Here is a 19,039-nt window from a genome sequence, read left to right as displayed (position 1 = left end):
CAGCTTTGCCAGCTAACTCGATCACTTCGGCGGCCGAAACTATATAATGCCAGCTAGGTGGACTGGAGCACTGGTACTAACGCGCTCGGCCTAGCTACCCTTGCGGGGAACTCCAGATCAACACGGTTCGAGCGGGATTTTGCCTTTCCCTTCACTTTTCCTCCTTTGCCATATCCAACCATGGCTGTTTGTGTTGGTTTGTTGATGTGTTGTGATGCGAACCGATGTGGTGTACGGTTTGAACGAGAATGATCGTTACGGCAGCGGAGCGGGGATTTTTAAGCTGACTGGCTGGCTCGAGAATTACGCATGTGTGAGACTGCGACCAATGTTTCGTTCATTTTTTCGTTTTCCTTTCCAATCGTGCTTCATTCTATTTCGCTGCTGCTCTGGTTGCCCGTTTTGGTCGGTACGATTTGAGGAGCACAAAATGGACCAATCAAAAATGGGCACAAAGTGCATTGGGACAATGCTTGATATTTCACAATTATTCAATTATTTATCTCAAGAAAAATGAAATGTTATTCGTTATGATAGATGCGTAGATATATTTCCTATCAATTGATGCAAAAACCTTTGCGATCTATTGAGAAATGCTCGAGTTATAAGCGTTCCAAATCTTGCATTTTTTCCTACTTGTTCAGTGCCTAGATTTCCATTTCACCCCCTATATCTTCCGGTTAGACGTAGTCCTACGTCAAAAGAAACTGTCAGAAAGAGAGATGAGCGTCATATTGTCAAAGTAGCATCGAATATAACGATGAGTTGCTCGAAAATTCGAGCTGAATTCAAGTTGGATGCTCTAGTTCCGACGGTTTGGCGGGCATTGAAACATTGGAAACATTGTACGATAAAAAATGGTTATTGTATCACGTTTACTACCTCGGCACCAAGAAGCAAGGCTAGAATTCACACGGTAGAACATTTTTAACTTTGTGCTTCTTCTTGGTTGGTTTCTAAATTGTATGCGTTCAAACCACTTGACGTAAATTCTACTGAAATTCTCATAGGTAATTCTCTCAGACGAGAAAAAGTTGGACTTGGACGGACCGGATGGATATAATGGCTATTGGCAAGATTTGCGTAAGGAACGACGATTTTCTCTAAGAGACATTTTGAGGGAGGACCTGTGAGCATTTTGCTCCAGAAAACTAGAACTCCAACTTGTTTCATATAAAATGAAAAGCTCTGATTACATTAAAGTTCTTGAAGTCGGTTCGCTACCAATGATTGACAGAGACGAAGAGTAAAGATTATTTTCCAGCAAGACGATATCAGAATTCATACCTGTACTGAAACGATGACGTGGTTTATGTCTGAAAAGATTGATGTTATGGACGGGCCGGCATGTTCTCCAGGCCTAAACCCTATTGAGAACCTCTGAGGAATGATGGTTCGGCAAATTTATGCTGATAATCGTCAATTTTCAACGGTTGATGAGCAAATTCTGTTGCATGTAGAACTGGATTGGTGTATGAAGATGGCGAAGACAATATAAATAGAATTGTGAACAAACTGAAGAGCAATACAAATGACTTTTCGGGAAATGTTAGAGAATAAAACAAAGAACCGTGAGTACTAGTAAAGCCGATTCGCTTTAATTTTATTATTTTATAGATCGTTTTCTTTATTTGAGTGTAGTATTGTGTTGATGACAACGCTCAGGCTGAGATACAGAGACAGAGACGTTGTTGAGAATGATATGTGGACAGTCCTTAATATAATCAATTTCAAGGGATAAAATACTAGTTCTATGCTATTGAAAATATGCGTGGTACAAATTTTCGTCCTTATATCATTACCTCTAAACAGTGCTGAAAAAATAAATTCATTCATTCAAATTCCAACGGACAATTACCATCAGTCATCCTATACAACACTTCTCTTCACACCAATATATTTGGCTTGGACCAAACAGTGGGCCCTATTATGCAAATCGAGTCGATAAAAATTTTGCTCGTTAGCTCTATCTTACTATTATAGATTCCGAGCATATCGACTCCTCAATTTATATAATAGGACCCAGTGTATGAGCACCCTTTCATTTATTCGCTTCTCACACTACTTTGAGCAGGGTTGCCAACCATAATTTTCAAAAATCAAGAAGAAATCAGAATACATAGCTTGTATTGGGTTGTTTGGAAAGTTCGTGACGATTTTTGAGAAAACAAAAGCATAATTTTTATAAGCATACATACATTTATTCAATTTTATATGCATCGTTTTTGACATAGAACTGCGTAAGTTAAGGGTGCCAGATCAGAAAACGGGTCACGTTTTTATGAAATGAAAATTACAAATTTTGCTACGAACGGATTTTGACAATTTGCATACCAAATGAATCGGAAATTCGGATTTTTTTGGTATGCTATACATTACAATCCCATAGTCTAGGAATGGTTTAAATTGATGAAAACTAAAGCATTCCCTCTTTCCCATACATTTCTCGCATAACTTTTGCAAAGGTCCTATGTAACAAATGTAAACAAATCGAGTTAATGGATGCACGCCAAGCCCCGGGCAAGGGTATATGATCCGCGAGTCAAGATGTGCTACAAATTTAGCTGTCATTGCCAAACCTATCAAATTACTCGGCGAACTCAAGGCAAATCTATGGAACAAGGTGCGCCCATTCGCTAACTAAAAAAAGAATTGTTTTTTGAAAAAAAAAATTATGTGAAATGTAATGATCATGATGATCACAAGGGTCTGAATGATAATATAAAACGTAGAACCCTAGGTTGATCACTTGAAATGTAGTATTATATTATAATGTAAACCAACTTAAGAAATTGAAAGAAATAGAAATTCGTGAAAATTTAAAGAAGGTAGTTTTGAAATCTTATAAATAGTATATAGATTTTTAAGTTATTCGATTACTTAAAACACGTAGTCCTGACGCTTACTTAGCCATTTGGTTGTATATTTCCAAATATTTTACAACACAATAATCACAAAAACTCACCATTATAATATAAAATCAGCATCAAACACAATTTCAGTTTCATATTATTTCACAATTTTCGAGGAAACGTATTACTCTATTACATAGAATACATATTGAATACAGAAAAGTAAATTTTCATTCATTATTTTTTGTTCTAGAAGTGTGTTAATTTCGTTTTCCAAATGGCGCAAATCATTATGGTGCCTTCAACGCAAAGACAATAAATGAAACGCTTGCAGCGTAAAACGTAATGAATATAATGAATATAGCAATGAGTATTTCATAAAGTATCAGTATATTCCACAAATTGTGCTCAATCGTCTTAATTTACTTTTGTGTATTTTTTAAATGGCTGCAGAAAACCACTTCACGTTTTGACCCACCTGGTAGTATGTTAAGTGCCTTGTTTTACACCAGCTTGAGAGTTTGGCAGTTCTCGCGAGTGACAGTGGTCGCAAATTGCATTTGCGACCCGGACATGTTTGACGCTGTCAAATCCTATGTGCTAGTATACGGATGCCCTCAGGCTGATGCACGCTATTAGTTTTCAATCATTGAATGCATTACAAAACAATCGTTCATGTATCTATCTTCTTCATCTTTTTATCGCCGATACAAAAAATATCCAATGTACAGATTCGGATTTTAAGCACCCGGCTGTTACTTCGGACGCCTCTTCCCTCCGAAGCCTGAAACGTCCGTAGTTCGTCGGTCGTTTTGAGTTTTTGTTTCTTACAGGTGTTGTTATCAATTTCAGTGCAATTCAACGAACGATAACAATAATAATCTGTCTTTAGAACGAAATGCTGATATTTGGATTGTTGTTTAGTAGTTACCTTCAAATTCTTATCGTGCAACGTAATATGTCCAATGTGCAAACGCGGGTAGTCAAAACGTTCAATGTAACATTTTTCGCTCCGAGGCTTCAACTTTAGTCTCAAATCACGGAACAACAATTATGATTGGTTTTTGGCTTTCACTGCTTGTGGTGAAAGTAGCGATAAAGATCGATAGCTTTTAAGACAATTCGTGGAATAATGTTCGGGGTTTCAACTTCGTTTTTCTCGAGTTGACAAAAAAATTTTTTTTTTTATCTGTATTATAGTGATTTTCAACTCATTTGGCTGGTTCGTCACTTGTACTTCCATTTTTGGAAGAATGTCGGGAGTGAGAATTGAACTCGTGACCTTCAGCGTGAGAGGCTTGGATGTTACCACTACGCCAGATCGCCTCCTCAGTTGATGAAAATGTTATATTCTACCTTTTCGAAAGTTACGCGAGATTTGTTCTGTCGATTTGCGTGCTTTCGTGTGTCATCTTCGTTTTCTCTCGAGCGGTGGACGGCTCCTTTCCATGCAACGATCTCCTAGCTTTGTTAACGATTTTGACCGAGAGTACGGAAGACGGTCATTCTCGTGATGTTCCATTTTTTATCGATGCACCTGTGTGTTACTGTAGGTGCGACACCACAAGGGCAACACTAACCAACATGAAGTCCGACACTTGATATTTGCTAATATTGTAATTTTTGTTGTTTTTATGGGTTGCCATGAAAATATGAAACGGTTAAGGAATGTGGAATACCGGTGGGTGCTGGTGGAACAAATATTTAATCGCATGTGGCCGAGTGGCCGATTTAATCGCCAGTATTAGTAATATTGTTAATACCAACTGGTAGCCAAACAGCAAATCGCCTGGGATAGGTCATCATCGCCATCCTGGGAATCCAATGATAGTAGCAGCTATAAGAATAGCGATAAGCAGCAAATCGAAAAACAATGCTTACCTCGAAACGAGTCAACATGTAGACTCTAACAAATGTTCTGAAAATCTCAATTTGAACAGTAGTTTTGAACGAACACCATCACAAATTGATGAAAGTTTCATTTGTTGTTCTCTTCCTCGGAAAACTTTAACCGTTTGTTTTTAACTACGTTTGGCCGCTGTCAATTCGAACTGAAGTAATGGCTGAACGGCAATTTTGACATAACGTTCCACCTTATTATACCGCCTTGGTTCTATCCTTCTTTTGAGTGCACAGCTATATATTTTGAAGATTTGTTGCAGAGCCTGGCATCACTGATAAAGTGGTAAAGTATTTATACTTTATAAATATTTATACATTTTTTTTATTTTTGAGATACGTGCACTACTCGCCTTACTGCAATGATATTTAATTTTGTGAAAAAGCATCTGGACATTTTTGTTTACTTTTCGTGAAAATGTTAAGTATTGATCGATATTAGTTCCAACAATAATAAAGTAAAATGAAGTAAACATTTTACGCAATCAACGCTTATCATGAAATTTAAAAAAAAGGATAAAATACTGATATGAAACATAATAAAAATAGTTGTTTTTTTTCTTTTTTCTTTTTTGTTTCATATGTTTGACAGCCTTTTTCGTACTGTGTGAAGTTCACGATAAATACAATATACATAAATATACACCTTGGAGAAGATACAGAACGAATCATGTGGCATCCCTGAGTTGAATATTAAATACCGCTTGTTTGTTTTGCTATCTAAATTCGTATGTCTGATGTGTTGGCGATTCTCCGAAAAAAGTTTTCTTGTTATGGTAGCACTATAAATATTCGTTTAAATTGTTCGTACAAAGCGTGACATGGCTAATGCAACTAATCTATTAAATATTGATGTAAACAAATTGTTTGAAGAATGCAGTATCACGGAAATCGATCAAGTGCACAAGCGGCTCCAAGCAGAAGTGGAACTCAAACGGGAAGAGCTTCGAACCATGGTTGGGTATGTATATGATGATTATATTCTTTTGCATGTGCAGAATGAATATGAATACTGTTGATCATCAGAGAGCGCTACCGAGACCTTCTGAACGCGGCCGATACAATAGGTGAAATGAAAACGACTGCATGCTATGTCATTGAAAACGTTCACAACATAACTACGGCCTGTCGGAATCTTAACGATCACCAACTAATTGGGTTTCGATCAATGGGAGCCGATCAACACCAACAAGTGAGGAAAGCGAATAATCATAAATTTTATGGAGTGATTGTGCAGATCAAATTATTGACTGGCTTACCGGAAATGATATGGAGTGCTATAGACGACGATGATTACTCGGTGGCTACGCAGCTTTTCATCTTTTCGAGACATATCTCAACCGGCTTACAACTCGATTCTCACAGTGAGACAATGCAGAAATTTCCTGTCGCGAAGAAACAATGGGCAGTACTCAGTCAATTTTTCTTCACTATTAAACAGAATTGTGCCGATTGTCTGGAACGTGAAGACCTGACCCCAGAGGTCGCCGCAAAATGTTTGACTAGCCTCTTGTTACTTGAAAACGGTCAAGTAGATCATATGCTAGATCTGTTTGTACAGATGCGCCTGAAGGCATTTAATTCAGTACTTTTTGACGATTCTAGACACGAAAAGGTAAAGGACAAAATCCTGGCAAGTATCAAATTGTTATTGAATACCATAGAGTTGATTTATAAATGCTTTATTGGCGACGAACAAGAAGAAGGACTTCTCATGAAGGAACTATACTCGGTTACTGGGGAAAATTCCCAACCAACAATCAATTTGATAAAATCAGAGGATCCTAAAATGATTCAAACACTCCCGGATATAATTAGTAGATTTCGTCCGAGGGTACAAATAAATCCGCTTAGTGCGGAATTGGTGGGGAAAAGCTGCCGTCATTGGCTCCAGAATGTAGAACGCATTGCTACAAACAAGCTAACCAATTTGATGAATTTGGTTCCAACGATAAAAGTACTGCACGATATAAAAAAACTATCGAAAGACATCGCTGGAAAGCCTGATAACTGGGTAGAGATTTGTCAAAAGCTCTCTCTGCCGGTATCACTCGATTTTTACAATCTTTTCTATCAACCGCTTATAAACTCTCGTATTAAGTCCATTATCCAAAAGAGTTGGTCAGAAATCGTCAAAGACACATGTGCAGATGTATTCATCTTACTCAAATCGGCTCCGAACGATAAAACATTAAAAGACCTACACCAATTCGTGTGGTCCGAAACTCTAGAGGATATCCCTTTGAACCTAAAAAGTGTTCTAGATCACTCCAATCCAACTTCCCATAAACTGTTGATGAAATCGCGAGCATTTCCATTGTCACTGGTTGAGCATGTTTCTTCATTAGATGCGCGTGTTAAAGTACTATCCAAGGGAGTGCGCTCTTTCCTGGAGACTTCTAGCGCGGGGGAGAAGGAACAGCTGGTAGAATATTACAGCGATTGCAGCGTTGAAGGCATCACACAGCTGATAACTTCTATCAAATCAGCTAATTATAAACAAACAACGGAAAACTACATTCTTCTTTCGCGAATATTAATCACATATAAAGAACTGTGCCCTTCACTGAAGCATTGCCTGACGCCATTGCTCTTAGTTCAGTTGGAAACCATTGCACCATGGGGAAATGATAACAATTTATCAGATTTTGAGAATGCTTCCGACAATCGAACCGATCGTTGGAGTCGTATTGCTGGACTGTTTGACGAGGAAAGCTTGCGATATTGGAACCAATGGCTAGAGGAGTTCGTGAAGAAATGGCCTTCGTTAGAGAAAGATATTGGTTTCCATACTTTGCTGACTGAGTTCCCGGTAGGTCTACAATATAAATTTATTACAACGAATAATTGCTACTTTATTCATTATTTCACTTCAATTTTCAGCTCTGGGATACGGTGAGCATAGAAGAAAACGACGAACAGAATAAACCTGTGCAATCCACGATTCGAGTACCCGCGCTACCAAGCTTTCCGTTGCAAAAATTGCTTCATGTCGTCGTTTCACTCCTCAACTCGTTGGTCCCGCATACAATTCCAAAGTTAATCATCGTTCAAATCGTGAATCGAATTAATACCTATGTACACAGTCACTATGAATATCTCGCAATGTGTGAATTCGTTCAGAAAAACCAAAACTGCGCTCTACAGTACTATTTCGATGTTAAATTTGTACAATTACTGTTCGCCAGTCGCGAGAAGCGACAACCGGCCGACAGCTATAGTAAGTTGACCAGCAGTTTCAAAAGCTACATCGACCCATTCGATTTCGATGTGTTCCACCCCCATGTGATTTTGAACGTAAAGCGGGCCGTGCAACGAATGCAACAATTTTTTGGTGTGTTGTTGGTCAACAGTGAACAGCTGAGTTCGATCCTAGTGAGTGGCAATACATCGGCTGCCGGTGCTGGTTCAAAGTTGGGTCAAGATAAAAATCCCAATATTCTAGCGCTAAGTTCTAACAGCAGTAGCGAAACGTGGTTCCCGCTGCTTCCAATTGTAACAAAAGAGACATCGACGGTCGGTGGGGCCACTGTGGAGATGATAAAAACGGTACAACCTTCTTATGGCAAGGTGAGTTGATCCTTGTTCAAGTTATTTGTTGAAATATTTTCTAATTATTACGAATATATCATTTATGACTAAATTTCACAGGAATAATATTTTGATAGTGTTCTGATGCGGGATGCATACTGCAAATACAGTAAGGCTTTTTACTTGCTTTGTTTTGTGAAGTTCGTGATCTTTGTTTGTTTAACTTATTTTTTGTTATTCAGTTTATCTAAGAATAGTAATCCTACGAAACAACGTCATTCTACTAGCAGCTGATTGGAAAAGCTGTGTTTGTTTGCATGGTGCTAGTAAAGCACCATGTGAGGTTAACACGTTAAGCCCCGATTTTTTCTTTCTGCGCGTTCCATTCAGCTCGCATCAAGGGCGTTTGCACAATATCAGTGTCGGTCCCAGTTCCCAAAGATACTTATTGTATAAATAGAAAATAGTTAGCAATTCGACTAGAAAGTAGTCAAATTCTGTAAAACATCCGAAAACAAACCGTATATATTTTTATTTCATTATTTTTAACTGTCAGTCCCAGTCAGTCAGCACTTTCCTACCAAAAAGCTCAACGTCGGCCCCTAGGAACCGACGCTGGGCTCAACGTATTAAGAAGTTGAAAGACCCTTCAGACATTAATTCAAGAAGCAATTCAGATAAAATCATAGAAACAAGAATAATTCGCAATTGACCGCCGAGCGCCTCTGGTAAAACATTGCGACCAGTGCTTCTGGTTAAACATTGTCAAAAGAAACATTTCAACAAAAAAAACAACATGATATGTAATTACACATACACTTACCAGGAATGTGCACCGTAGAGGTGGGTAAAGCGGTTCACTTTAATGAACCGTTTACTTAAGTGAACTAGTTCTTTTGAACAGTTCACTCACTCTTTCGTTCAGTAGAGCGATATGTCAAAGCAAGTATAAAAAAGTGTGGGATGTTATATAGGACTGTGCTGCTTATTCATAAAATGCTGTTTGTAAGCAAATAATTATTCATCCAAGTTTTGGTAAAAAACATCTTAACACAATAAAAAATCAAACTTTGATTTTGAAATTTTTACCTGATTTGAACCGTAATTCATTTTTCCAGCACAAACAAGCTTTGCGCTGTTCTTCTTACGATGTTTGGCAATAACTGCTAGAGTAAAACTTCGGTACAGTTTTACTATAGCAGTATAGCGCGAACGTCTATCTCAAAATTATCGAACACAATATGATATAATATTAAATATATTTCATATCAGCGACGCGAATATTTGATTACTGTTTAACAAGATTGTTTGAAACATTTCGCCTACAACTGTATTTTCTTGGTGAGGTAGATTTGCATATCATCTTACTGAAATATCTACCCTCAACTTAAAAATATAAAACTAAAGTTTTGTTTGATCGATAATCAAACAATCGTATCCTGAAATGTTGCGTTTTATTACGAAAACGACAATAACGACATCTTATTTCTGTTGTTTCATGGGGCTATCGTTTGTTTACCTTCGTTAATTTGAGGACTATTACCCTTGCAGCACCATTCGTATATCACTCGTTCGTTCGCCTTCCCCTTACACACCGCAAGGCGCGTAGAAGTATATCCTAAGGTGGGCCAACTAGCTAAAACCACTCTTCAGCCATATTGGAAGTCTACTGTGTTTTGTTTGTAAACAAAACACAATACGCTAGTGCCGAAGCTCGCTCCTGATCAGTCTGTCTCTTTCACGCTTCAAGGAAATAATTCCCCTTCTGCTTTCTTCCGTACTGTTTTCATATACCGCTCCCCTAACCAACTTAGTGACGAAACGGCCTCACCTAGTACCATAAACCCGTCTTGACACACCGATCACCCTACACACACAGCAGTGAAACTCCATACAATTCACTGACTAAAAAGTGTCCACATTTTCATCGCTTGTTTACGTGAAGAATATATTTTTTTCAGGCACACTTGATTTGAGAGTGTATGGATTTCTAGCTGTCTTGACGCAAGGTCTTTAATGAAGAATGAGGAGATGGGAAGGTTTATATAAACATGTTTATAATTACATTAGTTTATTCAAATATTAATATTGCCCTTATTTAACTATTCAGTGCAATTTTATCAAAATTTGAAAGAGAAGTTCAAAACGGAATGTTTTTTTTTCAATATTTTTCCGAGTTGGTTATTAAAAATCCATGATTACCTTTGCTTTATTATTTACCCCCCATTGTTTGTTAATTTTTCCTGCTTTTCGTTCTTTGGCCTATCATTTTGACAATTCAGTTTGAGAGGTTTAAAATTGCGACAAGATAGAAATTTGGTGTAAAAGTGTGAATTGTGGAAAATTAAGTCGCAAATTCTCTAAGCTTTATAATTAAAGTTTTTCTGTAGTATTTAATTTGTGAGTTTGTTTGAATGACAGATTGAAGTTGATTCATAGAAGAATATTATTTCATTTGATATAACGATTTTTGAAATCGACTCAATGGTTGTAAAGTTATGATGTTTTGGAAGAAATCTTACTTACTTAATCAGCAAAAGGCCCCAGTGGCATGTGCTGTACACAAAAGACGTCTCCATTCACATGAATTTTATATTTTTTTTCCAATTATTAACTTTCAAACTTATTTCAAGGATCAACATATCATATCTTTCCATTAATCCGCAAACACGCCTATTAGTAACTTAAAAAAACCAAACTCATAAACGACAAAAAGAGTCTTCGATTGTATATTTTTTTCAGATTTTCGTGAAAGTTGGTAGCTTGTTTTCGTTATGGTAAAACATTGTACCTGTATTTTTTTTTGTGATTCGATTTTTTTCACTTTTTCCCAAAAATGACTTACCAAAAACTCACTCACAAACTCACTTTTGAACCACTAAGCCGATTCAGATGATCGATACATCAAATTGAAGTTAATTAGCTAGTCTTTTTTGGAAAAATATCAAACTTGCAAGAAATTTGAATTTTGTTTTCGTAATTCTTCATTGTATCCGTTTTTATAGTTTACATGGTTTAGAGACCAACGACGCTATATTTTTCTATATTTTTTTCTTGAAAATTGGGGATTTTTTTACACACTTACATTTTTTACTCAAAATCAGGTGTGTTCTTTTTTTTCTTTTTTGAGTTATAATTTTTTAAAGTTAACCGATAGTTCGGAATATTATTTTTTAAAATAATTTTTTTTGTCAGTATACTATTTTTTCATCTGAATCGGTTTAGTAGTTCAAAAGATATGAATTTTCGAACCACCCTAAAATGAAATGGGATCTAATATTTTACGAACAAAAATACCAATTTACACGAAAATCTGAGAAACACTATGTCAGTTTGGCATGGAATATATATACTACTAAAAAATATAGGTTGGTGTTAATTTCCCCGGCAACTAAAAAGCTGATTACTAGGAACTAATTGACGTTAACGTTTCATTACCTTGTAAATTCTAGATACAATACCTACATAGGGTATTTAAAAAAATGAAAATGGCTTTTTACGGGGTGTGTTCGAAACTGGAAAAAAAGAAATTTATTCAGGAATAATATTTTTATGTTGTTTTTTAAGCGCACATACATGCGCATCGTATAATTATTGTATCATTCAATTTATTCCGATGAGAATGCTTTAAAATATTTCAACTGATGCTCTTACCACATTTTAATTTTTTCATTCAATGTTCAGTTTTTATGGCGAAGCTTCATTCGTAAATTACACATTTGTCATTATTGGTGGAATACGACCATAAATGTTGTTATGAATAGCATAGCAAGTTATGATTACAATACATATGGGTTTATTTTGATAATGCATTATACATAAACCGATAAAAATGCATTATAATATTTGTCCACAGCGTTTCAGCGTCTATATGTATATTTTATTCAATTTTCAGTTCGTAATTTCTATCCCATTCGCGTGTTTATCATGATGATGGTAACATTAATAACATTATATACGAACCTCCCACCTTATATATATGATGTCTCCCACCCTTTTAGAGACATCTTAATATTATGTTCAATTTTTAGAGCGTAAATCATCTGTCAATTTTTTCACTGTTTACATTTTCTTGCCACAAATCGTTGCCACTTTTTTCTCTCAAGTTCCACTTCTCTTCTCTGCTACACAGTTCGTTCTGAACTGTATGCTCAGTTCAGACAGCGGTCAGTTCGTTCTGAACTGTATATGCAGTTTCGCCAGCTGTCATCGTACACAGTTCGTTCTGAACTGTATAAACAATTCATATGAACTGTTGCCAAGTAGAAAAGAACAACCGTTCGTTCACTCTTTTTGGTGAACTAGTTCTTTTGAACAGTTCATGAACGCTTCGCCCATCTCTAGGGCACCGTACAGGATCTATGTAGAACTACGAAAGAAAGATCATAGCATGAAAATAGAATCGATGTTCAGAGCAACTAACGAGCATCGACAACATGTAACAGATATGAAGTACGTTGGTAACAACAACTGGTACTGGATACAAAATACAACCAGCTTTTATAAGGCTAACCCATTGATGGAAACACTGAACAAAACGGACAACCCTTCTGTACCCATGCGTACGTATAATGGCATCTTGTGACACTCACAGGTGTCATTTCTGGTATCCTTTTGGACATTAAGGGAGAAAAAAACGAAAGGAACATTGAAATTGAGTACTCGATTGTAGGAGTTCGAAGACTAACATACTAGCTTTTAACAGAGAAAAAATGCCTACCAAAAAAGTAAGCATCACCTTCAGAGCTTATGAACTACCCTAGCAAGTCAAAATCTTATGTTGTCAGAGTTCGGTTCGGCCGTTCTTCCAAAAGGTAGTGCACTAAATTTGCACTAAATGCCTTCGCTTCAATCTCCATGATCGGAACTGCAGAGGATACAGACGTTGTCACGAATGTTTGGAGTTTGAAAGATGCAAGGAGGAAGTTGACGCACTCCCTGTTTTGTCTAGAACTAAGACGAGACTTGGGTTCGCACTCGGGTTCACCAATACAACTATACTGAACTGTCAGTTCCGAGTATTGTTTTGAAAAATATAAAAATAAAGGCTATGAAAATGGAAAATCTGCTGATTTTGCTTTTGTATTATTGGAATCGTAATCCAATTCGGATTCTGATTTTGAAGAGTATATTCACGTTGACGGTATTAAGCTCCGTGTGCTTTCATTGGGAGGCGAAAATAATTATGGATTTTCAGGTGGAATAAATGAAACTTTGTCCTCTTATGGTACGACTTTCAAAATTTCTCGTCGTCGATTACTTCCTCTGGGGATACGTGAAGGACCGTTGCTATGTTAATAAGCCACAAAATTAGGAGGAACTTGAAGAAATAACTCGGATTTTCAACTGCATCGAAGTTGTAATATTAAAGTTGTGCATGAAGAATTTTGTTCACCGTTTGAAACGCGTTATCGAAAACAGGTGTGGTCACATCGAAAATGTCCTAAAATAAACTTTATTTTAGTTTTCTCAAATTTTTCATAAAGGCCTGGTTTAGATAGCTTACCATCAACACGAATGAACAGTGAGAAGTGCAACGAAGTACTTCAGAATCATTAACTGCTGATTTGGAACAAAAACAATGTGATAATTGGGTAATTTGGCACCAGTTCTTAAAATCCTGAAGGTCATGGCATGATTTAATGAATAGGGAATTCAGATTCTGGACTGGTCAGCTTGTTTACCAAATCAAAACCCTGTCAGGAACTCATGAGGAGTGATCGGATGAATAGTAGATGCAGCTTACAAGTAGTATGAGTTATTTGAAGAGCTCAAACGAACAGTATCCTCTGCGTAGAAAGAGATACACACTACAACATGGCGCAACTTGGTCGAAACCACCCCGAATGGGTTATTTGAACTGATTGAGAACTAAAGATGACCTACGAATTAGAAACTTATTATAAGTCATGTTAAATTGCAATAATTTTGTAAAGGAGTTAGAGCTTTTCCATCTGGTTCTATAGTTATGAAACACTGGAATTTTAGTTTTTTTGTTTTTTAGAATGTTCCGCGTCTGGACACAACAATAAAGTTGAAATGGCCAGTCTTATAAATGAAGATAGTTATTGTATTCTACATTATATACTTCAATTCAACCAACTTCTTACATATCTCTGGAAGCTCATAAAAATGAGTGGTTCTATAGTTGTGAAATGCAGTGTAGCTTTAGGATCCCTGCTGCCCAGAGAAGCGAAGATAAGAAAAAAATACTAACTTAATTGCATGTAAATGCAGAGCAGTATTTTGCAAACATCACAGGAGATAGTATCAAGTGGAGGAAACCAGTGAGAGAACCATGGATTAAAACCAACCTGGAGCGAGAGGCAGTTCAGGCAGTCGTCAAAATTGCAGCAGAAAAGGAGAAAAATGAAAATAAGAAGAAGAATATAAACAAAAACAGCGAACGTCGTGCGAACGCAACCAGAATATCATGCAGGAGACATCAAGGAACAATAATGGAGCGAGTATGAAAAATCCATCCAGCGTAAACGAGAAAAAAAGGTGGGAAGCGATCATAAATGAAGCGAACTCAACAGCTGAAACGAAAGCGCAAGCTACTGTTAAAGTGGCTAAAGAAAGAAGACAAGGGAAAAAATGTCGTTCTATACAAGTTTCGTGGGACAAACGTATCCAAACGTAACGCACTGGGAAACCAATTGATGTCTTTGTCAACGACTACTTAAAAACCGGAGAAGAATATTCACTGATGCCTCGAAGCAGCATAACTGATGCGGTAACGGTGTATTTATGCAATTTTAGAATCAAAAAATATCCCATCATTTAAAAAAGAGAATAGTATTACTAATGCGAAACTCATAGCTATTGAAGTGGAAGTACAATCAATTGAAAAACTCAACCTGCAGGATGTCATTTACACGGATTCGAAATCAGCATGCATCATGCTGAATAATGTACTGGAAGTTGGGAGAGATAAAATACAGTTGGTGAACATCATCGAAGCGGCGGCAAAATGGATTATAAGTCTGCAATGGATACCTAATCACGTAGCCATTATCGGAAATAATTTCGTGGACCAATTAGCCAACCAAGCATGAAAGGCCCGGATATTAGACTTCTAAACCGTTTTATGACGGTTAATGGCTATTATAAATACTGGCTAAGGAAAATGAAGATTGAAAACGATCCAGACTGCAATATCTATGAAGGATACGGATACGAAGCATGGACGATGCTCGAAGAGGACTCGCAAACACGCACCTAGACGCGAATGAACTGAAAAGTTTAAAGTATCTCGAAGCAAAAAGAGGAGAAAAAGAAGAAGAGAAAGACACACCACGCTAGATATGGGATACAGACTAGGGGGGCGTTGCTGATTAATGGTCAGATGCATCCCAATAGGAAGTATCCTGTGGCGGGCAGACGTACAGAGCATTGGAGACTGCAGCATTCCAATTATGAGAACACTTGTAATACTAACCTCGAGCCAACCACGAGTAATCGGTTACATATTACTAACATAGATGATAAGAAAAATTGTCAAATATAGAACTCCCGGCCCCGTCAGGCTGACGCCATATGAGCCCTAATAAAAATATATATTTTGGATAAAAAAAAATCATTATAAAGATCTTCTCTCTTAATAGAATGTAGTATAATTGAAAATAAAAAAAAGATGCGAATTATGTTCTTCAGCCACTACGAAGGTTTCATCATCTTCTGAACGTGAATGAAGTCAATCAGTGTTTTTCGTTCACTAATATTGTTAAATCACATCATATATATAATCAGAGGTAGTTCAAAACGTGTATAATGTGACGCATTAATTTCATCTTCAAATCAAAACCTGTCCGCTGTGTGTGTGTTTGCGCTTCCGAAAATTTTAAGTATATCAATAATAGAAATTACACATGCTTTGTTTTAAAACGATTTATGGATTCGAACTTAACTAACAACACTTTTAGGAACCGACATAATATTCATTCATTTATGGGTACTTCATCTCTCTTCAGAACCCTAAGGTACCTACCAAGGAAATCCCAACCAGCAAACCGAGAGAACCAATTGCATCATCCACGGTAACGGCCCAAAATTACGCAAAAGGAGCAGCAGCTTTTTTTGGTCTGGACAAGGATTGGTTCAGATAGGAAGTAATATCACAACACAGGTACTGTAGTCACCGAACGTACTGTTTAATACTATTACGTCTTTTTATTCGTTCTTTCACCTAATTTTAAAGCCTCTTAAGATAATACACAAATTAAATACAAAAATAACAATAATTTGTTTGTTCCAAAAAAATAGTAGTCTCAAATTTCACAGTCCAATTTATCGTTTTCGGAAAGACGTTAGTTTCGGGTGCTGCCCGGGGAAAGGATTGAAGCTGGCAATGCCACCGTCGCTACTTTTTATTGCCACCCTTTTTTCCTCCTTTGTCTCCTCCCTTACCGCCAGCGCCACCTTTATTTTCATTTCCACCCTTCGGTTTCCCTCCTCCGCCACCTTTTTGCTGAAACAATTTCTAAATAAAGTAATCCGAAATATCGGTGCTATGGCCAGAGAAATCGAAGCGAATGTTACACATGAGCATTGATTTCGCCATTTAATCTAAATACACTGACTGTTTGATTTGCTCCGGCTGCTGCTGCTGCTCCACCGCCACCTTTGCCTTTACCCATTCTTCACGATGAACACTTTGAAATATTCACTAGTCTGGATTGGGTTATCCTGAAGAACCACTCTGGTCGAATACTTCAATTCAACTGCGCCTTTTCAAGACTGTCCGAGCGGCTCAGCATCAACTATTTCTATATTGTCCGGTTGAGAATACAACTGATGACTGGTTAGATGTAATGGTGGAAACATTAAAGTAAAAACAATCATACCACAAACGATAAATTGTATTACCATACACGAGAGAGACCCCCTCCCCCCTTTCAAATCACAGTTGTGCTGTCCGAAGACATCCGAAAGCCAAAACAAGCTTAAATTAAAAATAGCCATCGGATAAAATGCAAACGCAGAATAACGGTGCGCCGTACAGCAAAGAAAGCCACAGTTCCCCTTCCCCCAAGCGCGATAACAGATTACGCCGCACATCCTACTCCTGAACACTGACAAATTGTCCATTGCCGACATCCGTTGAAATCATTTCGAGTGCGAACGACACCACTGACATACTTATTAGCAGCTATTCGTTCCATTTGACGGTTGATGTATTGTCGGAAAAACGGATCGCTTTCCTAAGAAATAGAAAATAGAACTATTTGCGTTACACGCAGTCATTAAAACGTGCTTCTCATCCACTGCGCGTAACCTTGAACTTGAATAAATTTTACGTCTCCTAGAGACTGTAGGATAAGAAATGAAAGGGGACAAGAGTGGATGGAGGTCGGGCAGCTAAAGATGCCAAGATGCTGTTAGGAATTTTTTACGAACCTTAAATTGCGGGGAAGTGCATCTCAGAAAATGTTTCATTGAATGTGACGAGCATGGGTCATTCTACTCTAGAAGGTCAGAAAACTTTCGTATTTAAGTTTAGAGGTTCGAGATTTTTATACAAATTATTCGAGGTCGTTAGTTGTTCTTCTTGACTAGCATTTTTTTTCTGAAACATTCACAGCTATTAATAATGAGAATACTAATGCCGGTTACCACTAACAATAAAATTTTGCGTCAATGATTTTTTGAAAAAAATAATTTCTTGTAATTTTTTGAAATTTTCCACTGAAACAGAATAAGAATGAACAAAATGATACGTTATACAGTTTCCATTTCCACCGCACAACGATTGTTTCAACGTTTTCGTTCTGGTGTAGAGGTCGCCGAAGATGCGCCACGCTCCGGAAGGCCTGTCGTCGAAAATTGCGACAAAATCGCTGAATTAGCCGAGAAAGACCGGCATAGTAGCAGCCGTAGCATCTGCCAAGAGCTGGGGATAAGTCATCAAACCGTTATTAACCATTTGAAGAAGCTTGGATTCACAAAGAAGCTCGAAGTATGGGTGCCACACACGTTGACGCAAATAAACATCTTTGACCGTATCGACGCATGTGAATCGCTGCTGAATCGCAACAAAATCGACCCGTTTCTGAAGCGGATGGTGACTGGCGATGAAAAGTGGGTCACTTACGACAACGTGAAGCGCAAACGGTCGTGGTCGAAGCCCGCTGAAGCGGCTCAGACGGTGGCCAAGCCCTCATTAACGGCCAGGAAGGTTCTGCTGTGTGTTTGGTGGGATTGTCAAGGAATAATCTATTATGAGCTGCTTCCCTATGGCCGAACGCTCAATTCGGACCTGTACTGCCAACAACTGGACCGCTTGAAGGTAGCACTCATGAAGAAGAGGCCATCTTTGATAAACAGAGGCCGCATTGTCTTCCATCAGGACAACGCCAGGCCACACACTTCTTTGGTGACGCGCCAGAAGCTCCGGGAGCTCGGATGGGAGGTTCTTTTGCATCCGCCGTATAGTCCTTGCACCAAGTGACTACCACCTGTTTTTGTCCATGGCGAACGAGCTAGGTAGTCAGAAGTTAGCCACAAAAGAGGCCTGTGAAAATTGGCTATCCGAGTTTTTTGCCAATAAGGAAGCGAGCTTCTATAACAGGGGTATTATGAAGTTTGCAGCTTGTTGGGAACAAGTCATCGACCAAAACGGCGCTAATTGACTTAAAACAGATGATTGTAACTAATTTTATGAACAAATGAAAATTCAAAAAAAAATAACGCAGGACTTTTTTGACTGCCTAATACAATTCTTCGGGGATATGGTCGAGAAGCTAAGCCGTTGAAGA

The 19,039-nt window shown here is 37.7% G+C and overlaps 1 protein-coding gene and 1 long non-coding RNA gene across 3 annotated transcripts; one reads left to right on the top strand and one right to left on the bottom strand.

The window, feature by feature from the left end:
* Window positions 1–5,388: 5,388 nt before the first annotated feature.
* Window positions 5,389–16,758, top strand: LOC129778043 (conserved oligomeric Golgi complex subunit 1). 2 transcript variants are annotated; one of them, XM_055784693.1, is made up of 5 exons: window positions 5,389–5,712; window positions 5,778–7,563; window positions 7,635–8,321; window positions 8,403–8,451; window positions 16,256–16,393. In XM_055784693.1, exons 1-4 carry the CDS (start codon window positions 5,573–5,575, stop codon window positions 8,406–8,408), a joined length of 2,619 nt encoding a protein of 872 aa, XP_055640668.1. In that variant the 5' UTR covers window positions 5,389–5,572; the 3' UTR covers window positions 8,409–8,451; window positions 16,256–16,393. The 2 variants fall into 2 exon arrangements, with proteins under 2 accessions (XP_055640668.1, XP_055640667.1); XM_055784692.1 differs by lacking the exon at window positions 8,403–8,451 and having other exon boundaries at window positions 5,392–5,712; window positions 16,256–16,758.
* On the bottom strand, window positions 16,415–17,165 carry LOC129778044 (uncharacterized). The gene is made up of 3 exons (XR_008743351.1): window positions 17,151–17,165; window positions 16,865–17,082; window positions 16,415–16,752 (listed from the first exon to the last, which is right to left on the bottom strand). It is a non-coding gene; the product is annotated as an uncharacterized LOC129778044 (long non-coding RNA).
* Window positions 17,166–19,039: the final 1,874 nt, after the last annotated feature.

Source organism: Toxorhynchites rutilus, chromosome 3 (genome assembly GCF_029784135.1).
Source record: "Toxorhynchites rutilus septentrionalis strain SRP chromosome 3, ASM2978413v1, whole genome shotgun sequence".
NCBI classification, from domain to species: domain Eukaryota; kingdom Metazoa; phylum Arthropoda; class Insecta; order Diptera; family Culicidae; genus Toxorhynchites; species Toxorhynchites rutilus.
Note: the sequence above shows the minus strand (reverse complement) of the source record. Positions and strands in the feature narration are given on the sequence as shown.

Coding starts and splice junctions, on each gene's coding strand:
- LOC129778043 (XM_055784692.1), top strand. CDS start 5,573: ATGGCTAATGCAACTAATCTATTAAATATTGATGTAAACAAATTGTTT. Junction 5,713..5,777: donor GAGCTTCGAACCATGGTTGG/GTATGTATATGA, acceptor GTTGATCATCAG/AGAGCGCTACCGAGACCTTC. Junction 8,322..16,255: donor TACAACCTTCTTATGGCAAG/GTGAGTTGATCC, acceptor ATCTCTCTTCAG/AACCCTAAGGTACCTACCAA.